This window comes from Podarcis erhardii (assembly GCF_964252035.2).
Source record: "Podarcis erhardii genome assembly, chromosome: 1".
NCBI lineage: Eukaryota > Metazoa > Chordata > Lepidosauria > Squamata > Lacertidae > Podarcis > Podarcis erhardii.
In genome coordinates this window covers 48,321,021-48,333,054 of record NC_138497.1, presented here as the reverse complement: position 1 = coordinate 48,333,054, position 12,034 = coordinate 48,321,021, and the positions used below count along the sequence as shown (strand labels likewise).

The following is a 12,034-nucleotide window of genomic DNA, read 5'->3' as shown; positions in this document are numbered from 1 at the left end:
GATGTTCATTATATAGATGCTTACCATTCTGGGTTCAGGCCCAGTGTTGAGGGCCGTATCGACTTAAATAGTTCCATCCTTTTTCTTTTCCACTGTCCCTTTATATGCTACCAGCTCTCTTCTCTACACTTTTCCAGGATTGATCCGTTCTCGTGTGCGAGGTGCTGATACGGCGGCAGCTGAGATCCTTACCTTTCTGGACAGCCATTGTGAAGTCAACAGCGAATGGCTGCAGCCGATGCTTCAGAGAGTGAAAGAGGTAAGTGTGGGCATCCTGGCCTCCTGCCCTTGCTTCACGCCACCCTCTTTGCTATTGGCTGGCTACCAGCCCCTGACGCCTGTGACAGTGGGCCTGGCTATAGTCACTGCAAATAGGAAAGAGAGCATAAGAAGAGCCTGCTGGATCAGGCCCATTTAGTCTAGCATCCAGTGGCCAACCTGTGGCTCCCGGCAACTGGTATTCAGAAGCATTGCTCCCTCCAACACTGCAAGCAGAGTCACGCCTAGTAGCCATCAATAGCCCCCTCCTCCATGAATTTGTTTAATCCTCTTTGAAAGCCATCCAAGTTGGTGGCCATCACTGCCTCCCATGGGAGCGAGTTCCAATAATAATAATAATAATAATAATAATAATAATAATAATAATAATAAATTTATTATTTGTACCCTGCCCATCTGGCTGGGTTTCTCCAGCTGCTCTGGGCAGCTTCCAACGGAATCTTAAAATACAATAACCTATTAAACATTAAAAGCTTCCCTAAACAGGGCTGCCTTCAGATGTCTTCTAAAAATCTGGTAGTTTTTCTCTTTGACATCTGGTGGGAGGGCATTCCACAGGGCGGGTGCCACTACCGAGAAGGCCTCTGCCGGGTTCCCTGTAACTTGGCTTCTCGCAGTGAGGGAACCGGCAGAAAGCCCTTGGCACTGGACCTCAGTGTTCGGGCAGTACGATGGGGGTGGAGACGCTCCTTCAGTTGTGCCGCTCGAAGGGGTACTTTCTTTTATCTGTCCTGAATCTTCCAACATTTAGCTTCGTTGGAAGTCCAGGAGCGTTATGAGAGAGGGAGAAAAACGGAGCTTCCCGGCCTCTTATCTCCTATTGCTGAATTCCCTCTCCCCACATGCATTCGTTACACCAAAGTATAGCTTAATATGGGAGTCCTTCTTCCAGAGTTGTGTAATAAATAATGCACTGTGTGGCGTTCATTTGGGATTGAGGGGGGGAGGCGGTAGCCCCCAGGGTAGATGGAGAGAAAAAACGATGCAGCTGAGTTGGCAGTTCTCATCCTGCCTGTGCCAAGAGGGTCAGCGAAAGGATGTGACGGTGCTGCTGAAAACTCTGCCGTTTTGGAGCTGGGAGGGGAGGGCCGATCTCCCTGCCGCATTTAAGGCCTGCTTTCTCCTCAGGAAGACAAGAAAAGAGGAGGGAAAGCTTTTAGGTAGTTAACAGGGCCCAGGAGGCAGGTGGGAGGAACTGCTATAGATGCAAATTACATATATGTTCAGCTTAATGCCAAAGGGAGGAAGAAGGTGAAACCTTAGAACTGGTGACTTAAAAAGCCTCGGTTCAATAAATCCTCCTTCTCAGTAGCCCATAAATGTCTGTTTTATATTTGCTCATAAAATCATGCTGCTGGCAGGACCAACAATAGCAGTGGCAGCTCATTGACTGCTCTTGCACGGAAGGAAATGTGCCCGGACAGCTCAGCAGCAGAGGAGGATTTGAGTCCAGACATTTCAAGAAGTTTATTATGTTTGAGTTTCTCTATTTCAGGCCTACCTTTTTGTTGTCAGGTGCACGCCTGTTTCAGTGTCAAGAAACATGTTTGCTTATATATCTGCGCTACAGATAGTATGGCATATTTACCAGCCCTTTCCTCTCCCAGGTACTGATGTTCTGTGAGGGCAGCTTGGAGCCTCTAAAAGAATTTTCACCACTGTCACCCAACTATAATTCCTAGGATTATTTGGGTGGTTGAGTGGGGTGAACAATGACGGTTATGATATAAAATAATATAAACTAGTAGACTTAACATACCTTTAGACACATGGGGGGGGGGACCCCATAGCTTTAGGCATTTCCCCCCTTCATTTCATCTTTGTGCCCAGATCTCAGAGCCTAACTATATGTGATGCAGGTGATGTGATTCTCAACCACATTGTGTTGTTGTCGTTGTTTAATTAAATGCCTAGTGCAGAAGGTGGCAACTGATTGCCCTTGGGAATGTGGCGTTTGGTTAGGGCAAATTTAAGCTAGGAGTCGGGAGGGGGAAATCTGTGTCCTGCTGCATGTTACTGGACCCATCATCCCCTGCCACTGGCTTTGCTGGTTGGGACTGGTGGGAATTGGTATCCAGCAATATCTGGAGCGCAGCAGGTTCCCACCCACCCTGGTTTAAGCCTGTTAGTAAAATTAGCATGTTAGTGAAAACTGCTCCCTTCCATGTGGCAAGTTTACATTAGGAAAACACCACTTGGAGCTCTCTTCCTAAGTTGCCTTGGAGGCAAGTTTTACCACTATCATGGCCCCGGGAAAGAGATGCTTGAACCTCTCCTGACCATGTGCTGCATTACTAAGGGCAATTCCCTTCTTCCCACTATGCCTGGTATTTTCAAGAATCCACAATGTGTATCTTAAGTGTCACAAAGGGTCTAGGCCCCTCCGCTTGCTTACTTCGCCACAGGCGTCTCTCCCATACCATTTTCAAGGTCACCGTTGCTGCCTTTTATGTGCCGTGAGCTGGTTGGAATTTAGATCTCTTGGAGCTTGTCAATGCGGGCTATCTCTGACACCTAGGCTTCTACTGCCTAAACATGAAACATCTGTTTTGTCTGTTGGCCTCCAACCACTTTGCAGGGAGACCAGCTTTGACCCTTTTGCCTGCTCGTTTGTCTTCCTTCACCCCTTCTAAAGATAGGCAGCCCCCCAACTGTCCAAATTAACCACCCTTCCTATGGGTTTTCCTAGTGGGCTGTGCCTGCTCTGGCATGGCCTTCAAAAATTATGCCTGGGGCAAACTCCCATTGTCTTCACTTCATAGGTTTCTGCGCTGCCTTTTGTATTTTGTAGGCAGCGTGTGTTAAAAAGCACAACAGGGATTCTTCACCCAAGTCCTGAGCCTGCTTAAATGATTAGTCATTAATGGATTCTCTGGCTGAAGGATGTTCCTGCCTGCCAGCAGGAGATCTCAGCGCCTTCCCTGCTTGACAGTGAGCAAGCAGGCAGTGACATCCGCTGATCCTGCTTTGTCTCCATGGTTGTCTGGGCCAGAGCAAGAGGCGGGTGAACAAGCTTGTTGCAATGACCATGAGCAGAAGCTCCAAAGGGCTGGGCCTCGGTAATTCAGCAGCCAGGCCAAACTTAGATACCAACCCTACTTTCCTGCAAACAGCCACCTTATTCACTCCTAAGGGGGTAGATGCCGTTCTCTTCCCACCCTTAGAGCCAAAAATTGCTGGAATAGCCTCTTGGGCTGTCTATCCATGATTAGATGTGCCTGTGAGTACGTACCTGGCATAGGATGCTTCCAAATGGCTTGTTTATTGAATGCTTGTCCTTATTTGTTGACCGGGAGATAAGACTGCATTGGCTGTTGAATGAGCATTCATTCTGATCTGTTTGTGGAGAGCCGGTTAAATGGCATCTCACCACAGCAAGTATTATCCTATAGCCCAGCAGGTGGCGCTGTGTTCTAAACCACTGAGCCTTTTGGGCTTGCCAATCAGAAGGTTGGCGGTTCGAATCCCCGCGATGGAGTGAGCTCCCGTTGCTCTGTCTCAGCTTTTGCCAACCCAGCAGTTTGAAAGCACACTAGTACAAGTAGATAAACAGGTACTGCTGCGGCGGGAAGGTAAACAGTGTTTCTGTGCACTCTGGCTTCCATAATGGTGTTGCGTTGTGCCAGAAGCAGCTTAGCCATGCTGGCCACATGACCCAGAAAGCTGTCTGTGGACAAACGCCGGCTCCCTCGGCCTGAAAGCAAGATGAGCACCGCAACCCCATAGTGCCTTTGACTGGACTTAACCATCTGGGGTCCTTTACCTTTTTTCTTTTTACTTCCCAGTGCATGTCCCCATCACCTTTATTATTGTGAAAGTCTGATATTTTGGGGAAGTGGGTTTGTTGCACAAGCCAACCCAATCAACTATAATTGTGCCACCTGAATTTTATGGTATGTGACGTAGTCCCACCCCAAAACAGCAACCGCCTGGAGGCACCCATTGTCGGCTGTTTCAAGCAGCAGCCTTGCTAGGAGTAAATGTTCCTAATTACCAAGGCTATTTCAGGGCAAGTGAGTATCTCTTTAATGAGGCATTCATTTTGCAGTGACGAAACCTGGAATTAAAGCCCTGTTTAGGGACACCACTTGGGGTATGAGATAGACTTCACCAGCTGTCCCTGGGATGTAGTTCTGGGAACATCTGGTATGGATGCACCCGCAGAAGTAATAAGAACAGTTGGAGAGACAGACAGATTTCCCTGCAAGATGATTCAGTGGAACAATGAACATTGCCTAAGCAAGCAGACTTCATGAAACTATGAGCAAGATCAGGAGAAGGATGCGGATAAAATGGCTCTAAACGATTGTGCATCTCAAGTGCCAAAGGGAGGCTTTCTCTATCAAGTTCTCCCGTGGAATCAGAAAGGGAAATGGCTTCAGAAAGGGAAATGGCCTCCATAATTCTAGTCTGTCAACAGCTTTCCTAGGATGACAGTAGGAAATCAAAGCTTAACAGTACACCTGCATGATCTGATAGTGATTCTGATCAATAACCCTTTGAAACCATGTCCTGCATATGTGACCAGAAAATCAAGAACAGACATTTTACCAGTAGCCATTGTGTTATTAATGTCCACCCCCTCTTCCTCCTTGTCCTTCTGTTAATTGTGGAAGAAGTTCCTTTGAATCTCAGTTGCAACCCCCCACCCCAAAACAACAACAACAACAGCTGAGGGGTTAAAATCTCCCCCAAAAGCCACAGATTTGTCCTTTCCTTATCTCCAGGTTCCGTGCTGGGACTAAGAAAGTAAGGCAGTATGCAAATATGCTTCTCATTCCGCTATGTGCATAAATCTCATGGTCTCTGATTTCCTGACGCTTAATCTCCCTCCCTCCTGGCAAAATTCTAATTTCTTTCCTTCCTTGTCTTTTCTTTCAGGATTATACTCGGGTGGTGAGTCCTATCATCGATGTGATAAGCCTGGAAAATTTTGCCTACTTAGCAGCATCAGCAGATTTGAGGGGAGGTAGGTAAGGTGAATAAGTAAATTCTTAAGAAAGGTCTCCCTCCCCCTGGATAGGCCCAACATAGCTGGTTCCTTTTGATCTCGATGCCAAATATGCCAGAATAAAAGCCTAGGATTTCATCAGCAGTTGAGCCTGTGCTCAGAGTGTGTATATGTGTGTAATTTCAAATCTTCATGGCTGTGATTATGGAGTACAGCCTCGTACAGTTTGTGCAGAATCCAGCTTTCAGATTTTTAAACACACACACACACACACACACGAGTAGCATTTAGCCTTTCATAGTTGTTGTGGGTAACACCTGAAAATGCATTGGCAATTTCTATGAAAACAGTAAGAATCTGGGAAGGGGGTTCAAGTCACAACTGAATGAGATTAAGTCACCTTGCTGTCAGTTCCTTCGCTGTTCCCCATCCTTATTCCTCAACCTTAAAGACCGAAACGCCCTTAATTTGTGGTTTCTAAAAATAAGCTCATGGTTGTTTTAAGCCCGTGACATTATCTCTCGTTTTGCGTTTAATACTGTGGATCCATCTATTGTATCTGTAATTTCACACACCTTAAAATGAAGTTTAATAACATATATGTGCTGTGAAAGAGATTCTGCCTGAGTGTCACACAGTTTCCTTTCTTTTTAAATTAGTTCTGACAATAGCTTAGTTAGAAAAGCATGAGACTCTTAATCTCAGGGTTGTGGATTCGAGCCCCACATTGGACAAAAAGATGCCTGCATTGCAGGGGGTTGGACTAGATGACCCTCGTGGACCTTCCAGCTCTCCAATTCCATGAACCTATGGCCAGCAGTTACCCCTTGGGCTTATGAGCTGCCCACAGCCTATGGATTATTAACTTGGAAGAAGGGCACCTGCAGCTGATCTCCAGATGTGGCTGGAAAAGCTCCAGCCCTTTCCCTGCTTTCTCCCATTTAGCAGAAGAAGGCAGCCAAACTACATACTCTAGCAGAGAAGGCTTTATTGGGCTCCGAGGGAAAGGATAGAAATCAAGAAAGCAGGGTACAAAATCAAACAAAATAGGCTATGTTCTACACAATGGTGCGGGCTATAGGCTAAGTTTCAAAAAAGGCTTATATGCAATTGGCCTAGGTCTTCACAGATGTGCCTTTATCCTGTGCCGCCAGGAGTGGGGGAGATTGACAGGTGGAGGGAATGTCATGAATCAGGAGCTGTCGAGGGGCATGTGGTGCAACCCCTCCCATAGGCAGGTGATGGCATTGATGCTTGCCAAGGCAAGAAACTGGGAAAGAGAGGTGCAAATTGAGGAGTTATTTCTCTTCTGCTGCTGCCAGGCAGTTTTATTGCAGGAAAGGCCCACTTTGTGGTGTCAAGGGAAAAGGCTGGTGTGCCTAGAGACGGTTGTAGGTTAATCGAGAAGGCAATACATGGACCGGCAAGGGATTCTTAGAGGAGGGAAAGCCTGTGATGTCTTAGAGAAGCTGCTTCAGCCCAAGAGCTGGGTTTATTGGATGGAGAGCTCTCAGAGGCCATACAGTGGTGCCCCGCAAGACGAATGCCTCGCAAGACGAAAAACCCACTAGACGAAAGGGTTTTCCGTTTTTCGAGGCGCTTCGCAAGACGAATTTCCCTATGGGCTTGCTTCGCAAGACGAAAACGTCTTGCGAGTCTTGCGAGTTTTTTTCCCTTTCCCCCCCTTTTTCTAAGCCGCTAATAGCCGCTAAGCCGCTAATAGCCGCTAAGCCGCTAATAGTGCTAATCCGCTAAGCCCTAATAGGGATGCTTCGCAAGACGAAAAAACTGCTAGACGAAGAGACTCGCGGAACGGATTATTTTCGTCTTGCGAGGCACCACTGTATTCCAACAGTGGGTATGGTCAAGCATACACAAACACACAACCCCCTTAACACACATTCCTAGCACATACACACATGGAAGGGAAAGAGAGAACCAGACATTAATTTAGAAAATGCGGTATGCGCACCTTCCTCCTCCTCAGCTGATCTATGCATGTTTGTTGGGGGTTGACTGGGGTGGGGGGTGGGCAGAGAAGATCCTGCTTTTAAAAAAAGAGTAGTAAAAGATATAGATAAAAATTACATAAAAACAAAGGAAGAGGAAAGCAAAGATTTCCTTGAATAAGGAGAGGAATCTGCTTTGGAAAGCACAAATGTCTTTCCCCATTCAGTGCCATCTGCCACAGATTACTAATACAGATGTCCAGCATACTAAATGATTAATATGGGGAAGCCTTATATTTGATAAGCCCCCAGAATTTCCTTTTATTTCATTGCATTTGGAACCCAAATGCAAAGAAGTCCAGCTGCTCCACTCTGTTCTCTTGGTGGGGGGGGGGGCATCTACACATCCACCACCCTTTCTCCAAGTGTTGGGGAAACACTGCTTCTACTCAAGTGCAGGTCTCAACTTCCCCTCCCTCTCAGTTTTACAGAGCCCACTTGCATACAGCTCCTGCCATTCACCTTCCTTCCCACAGGATCTACCCAATTTGCAAAAATGGTAAATTAGGCAGCATTTTATGTGATGCGCATGGGGAAAAGCCAATTACAGCAAACAGAGAGACTTTGTTCCCGGAAATACATGTCATCCCACTGAGAGTGCTGATTAACGTCTCATAACTTTGGCGGCCAATGAGGCATAGGACAGTCTGAGTGGAAGGCTGAAGCACTAATTATTGCATTTCTCTCTGGGAACACACATTGGAAGATTTGGAATGCAATTGAGCTCAGACAAATACCGCTAAGGAACAGGGCGCATCTATAGGGATACCTCGAGGTCTGGCTAACACAAGTCTGCTTGTCTCTTGCTGCCCTGAGATCATGTGCGAATAAGCAGTGTCAACACCATCTAATTATTGCTAAGCGGTATGTGTTGCTGTGTTCCAAGCTTCTTCCCAATGTATCCTAAATGGAGACTTGAAGCCTATTTTCACATTTTCCAGAAACCCTTGTTAGTTTCTGGTTTTCCTCTGTATTTGAGAAACTGCAAACATGTTCTACTCTGTTCCGCATTTTAGGGTTTGACTGGAGCCTTCACTTTAAGTGGGAGCAAATCCCCATTGAGCAAAAATTGTCCAGAACAGATCCTACTGAGTCCATCAGGTAAGCTCTTTTGCTCACAACTTCATCTTTTTGTCTGATATGAGAAGCTGTTCCATTTGTTGATGTTACCACGGGAAGTGTTCAGAGGTCATGTGTGGTTCATTTAAGAGCTGCAGTTAATCAATATCTATTGTTCCCTGAAGAGTTTTAATATTCCTGACAAATACTTGCAACTCAATCTGTTGGCTTGAGTGGCCTGCACTGCTATAATATGCAGTGCATAGTATATTGGTTTTTCAGGCTGTTATGAATATATGCGGCCATCTCCTTTCTGAGGCAGGGGAAATGTCATGGTCCTCATTTTAGAAATTGTTACCATTGTCTAGCAGGAACAATGAACTTTTCCAAGCTGGCGCGTGACCAGAATAGGGTCTACTGCGGCCAAGACAAGGCCATCCTTTTCCCTCAAGGTTTCAACAAAACCATTTGCACATTCTGTGGTGGTGACCTATATATTCACTGCCTGATTAATTCTGATATATATACACACATTCTCTCTCCACACATACTATAATGCAGATAGGTAAAGGTAAAGGAACCCCTGACCATTAGGTCCAGTCGTGGCCAACTCTGGGGTTGTGGCGCTCATCTCGCTTTACTGGCTGAGGGAGCCGGCGTACAGCTCATGAGGCCAGCATGACTAAGCCGCTTCTGGCGAACCAGAGCAGCGCACGGAAATGCCGTTTACCTTCCCGTCGGAGTGGTACCTATTTATCTACTTGCACTTTGACGTGCTTCTGAACTGCTAGGTTGGCAGGATCAGGGACCGAGCAACGGGAGCTCACCCCGTTGCAGGGATTCGAACCGCCAACCTTCTGATCAGCAAGTCCTAGGCTCTGTGTTTTAACCCACAGCGCCACCCGCGTCCCATATAATGCAGATAAGGACCACCAAATCGAGGCAAATTAAAAGAAGGAAGTTAGGTGGGTTGAAGCATAATCAGCTGATTTGCACTCATATGGGTGTCCACACTGCCTGAATTTGTGGGTGTTGGATCTCTAGTACAGTACCCCCAACTCCTCTAGTCTTAATCATCCAGGATGATTGTGTCTGCTGGTCCACATGGCTGATTGGGACAATCACAAGGTCTGTACATTCTTCTGTCTGACTTTAGTGCTGTGGTTCAGCGTAGTGGTTAGGGTGTTGAACCTAGGAGACTGGGCTTCAAATCCCCACTCAGCCATGAAACTCTTAAGAGCATGAGAACAATAGAAGAGCCTGCTGGATCAGACCAAGGGCCCATCTAGTCCAGCATCCTCTTCTCACAGAGGCCAACCAGATGCCTGTGGGAAACCTTCAAGCAGGATTCAAGCAGGAGAGCACACTCTCTTTTCCTGTGGTTTCCAGTAACTGCTGTTCAGAAGCATTATTTCCTTCAGCTGGAGAGGCAGGGCATAGCTATGATGGCTATTAGCCTTCGATAGCCCTTTCCTCCATGAGGAAACCCATTGGATGATCACTGTCTCTCAGCCTAACCTACCTCACAGGGTTGTTGTGAAGTTAAAATGGAGAGGGGGAGAAACATGAGTGCTGCCTTGAGTTCCTTGGAACAAAGGTGGGATATAAATGTATTACTTATTATTGTTATTGTTATTGTTATTATTAATATGGCAGGATTTACTTGCCTTTCCCTATCTTCCCAACTGGGATTAGATGGTTCAGTTGGGGACAAAGGAGGTGTCTGGTTGCACTGCCAGCTGAATCTTTAGGTATGCCTCTGGCATGGGTGTAGAAAATCAGTCAACTTGCATTTTGCTTCAGGGTCTTCTGCTTGGCTTACTTGCTTAGTTCTTAAACAATACCATACTCTGGTTATGCAGAAACCAGGTTATAATTGCTGCCAATGTAACTGCAGTTAAGGGCTGTGTGTGTGATTGTGTGTATGTACATATATCTGGGAGGGGGGGGAGAGAACATGAGTGATCTTGCACTTGCTTCTAATCTCTTAACTACAGTTAAGATTTTACTCTAATTAAGTCTGCACCAGCAGACTTAATTATGGAAAATTCTGGAGTCTAATGGTTTTTCTTTCTAAATGACTTCAGATGGAACATGTTGCTGTATATATGCAGTATGTTTCTGTTGCATTTAAATATATTTTACTGATATTTTGTGTAAATCCTTTCTTGCCCTCATTTTCCCTAGAACACCTGTCATAGCAGGAGGCATCTTTGTGATAGATAAATCTTGGTTTAACCATCTTGGAAAATATGACACTCAGATGGACATCTGGGGAGGAGAGAACTTTGGTGAGTTGATGCCATAACTTCTACTTTTGTTGTCTACTCTCTTCAGTTCTTCCCAGGTCACCTGGTCATACAACGTTTCCTTCTGGTTGGGAGCATCATAGATTGTGGCTTTCACCCTCATCCAGGAACTACTTGCAGACTGATAGGATCTGTTTCCAGCCACCAGAGCATCTGCTCTACAGATCTATGTATATGTCAGTCTCATTCTACAGATTGTTAGACAACTTTTTTGCAAGATCTTTATTACTGGTTTGCATGCATATGTGTTCAAAGATGATAATAACAATACTGTAACAACAACAACAACAATTTATTATTTGTACCCCGCCCATCTGGCTGGGTTTCCCCAGCCACTCTGGGCGGCTTCCAACAAAATATTAAAAATACAATGAAACACCAAACATTAAAAACTTACCTAAACAGGGCTGCCTTCAGATGTCTTCTAAAAGTCTGGTAGTTGTTTATTTCCTTGACATCAGATGGGGACAACGTTCCACAGGACAAGTGCCACCACTAAGAAAGCCCTCTGCCTGGTTCCCTGTAACCTCACTTCTCACAGTGAGGGAACCGCCAGAAGGCCCTCGGCGCTGGACCACAGTGTCTGGGCTGAACGACGGGGGTGGAGACGCTCCTTCAGGTATACTGGGCCGAGGCCATTTAGGGCTTTAAAGGTCAATGCCAACACTTTGAATTGTGCTCAGAAATGTACTGGGATCTTGAAAGGGGTCCAGAAACAGAAAATGTCATAGATACTGTTAGTTAGATTAGTACAAAACTGCTAAGGATTCAACCATGATGCTGGAGGGTGGTGGCAGCTAGGAGCTCGGAGCAGGAAATGGGTCAGAGTTGGAAAATGAACAGTACATTGGGCTTTCAGAGTGCTCTAGTGTTCCAGATTGAGGGGAAATGGAGTTAAGATATTGGCCACAGGTCTGTTTTATTTATTCCTATCCCATGCTTCAGCCAGCAGGCTCCCAAAGCAGCTTATAGAAATAATCCAATTCAAACACAATAAAAACCATAATTAAATCCTAATTAAACAGCACAAAATCAGTAATGATAGAAGAAAGATGCAAATAAATGTTTCCCAACTCAGCTCATTAAAACCAGATTACCATAAAAGGGTGGTGAGAAAGGTCTTCACCCTCTTTCAAAAAAAACCCTGCAACATGCTGGCCAGATCCAGCTCTCCCAGGAGTTCCATGCAAGGGCCACCCACCAAACTTCCATAGACAGTGGGCCCTGGTAGGAACTAGAGGCTTGGGGTGAAGGCCAGGATCCATATCAGTTGGGGCTGGTGATAAATCTGCTTTTCCTACTCCACCTGTTGCAGTAGCTGCCATTGGTCTCCACCATCACGTATTGACCTTCAGTGGCCAGACAAAAGAACATATCAGAGACAATCTATAATATGAAATATCCATGAAAGCCCTTTCTAGTGACTG

At 45.9% G+C, this 12,034-nt stretch overlaps 1 protein-coding gene across 2 annotated transcripts in view; it reads left to right on the top strand.

Moving 5' to 3' along the window:
• Positions 1-12,034, top strand: part of GALNT16 (polypeptide N-acetylgalactosaminyltransferase 16) — a 143,772-nt gene that overhangs the window by 109,147 nt on the left and 22,591 nt on the right. For both annotated transcript variants that reach the window (XR_014161424.1, XM_081881749.1), the window contains exons 6-9: positions 138-259; positions 5,161-5,248; positions 8,256-8,340; positions 10,486-10,589. Coding sequence is in view for 1 of the 2 variants with exons in the window: in XM_081881749.1 (XP_081737875.1) it covers positions 138-259; positions 5,161-5,248; positions 8,256-8,340; positions 10,486-10,589 (399 nt within the window). In the remaining variant the exon portion in view is untranslated. The remainder of the gene's footprint in view (positions 1-137; positions 260-5,160; positions 5,249-8,255; positions 8,341-10,485; positions 10,590-12,034) is intronic.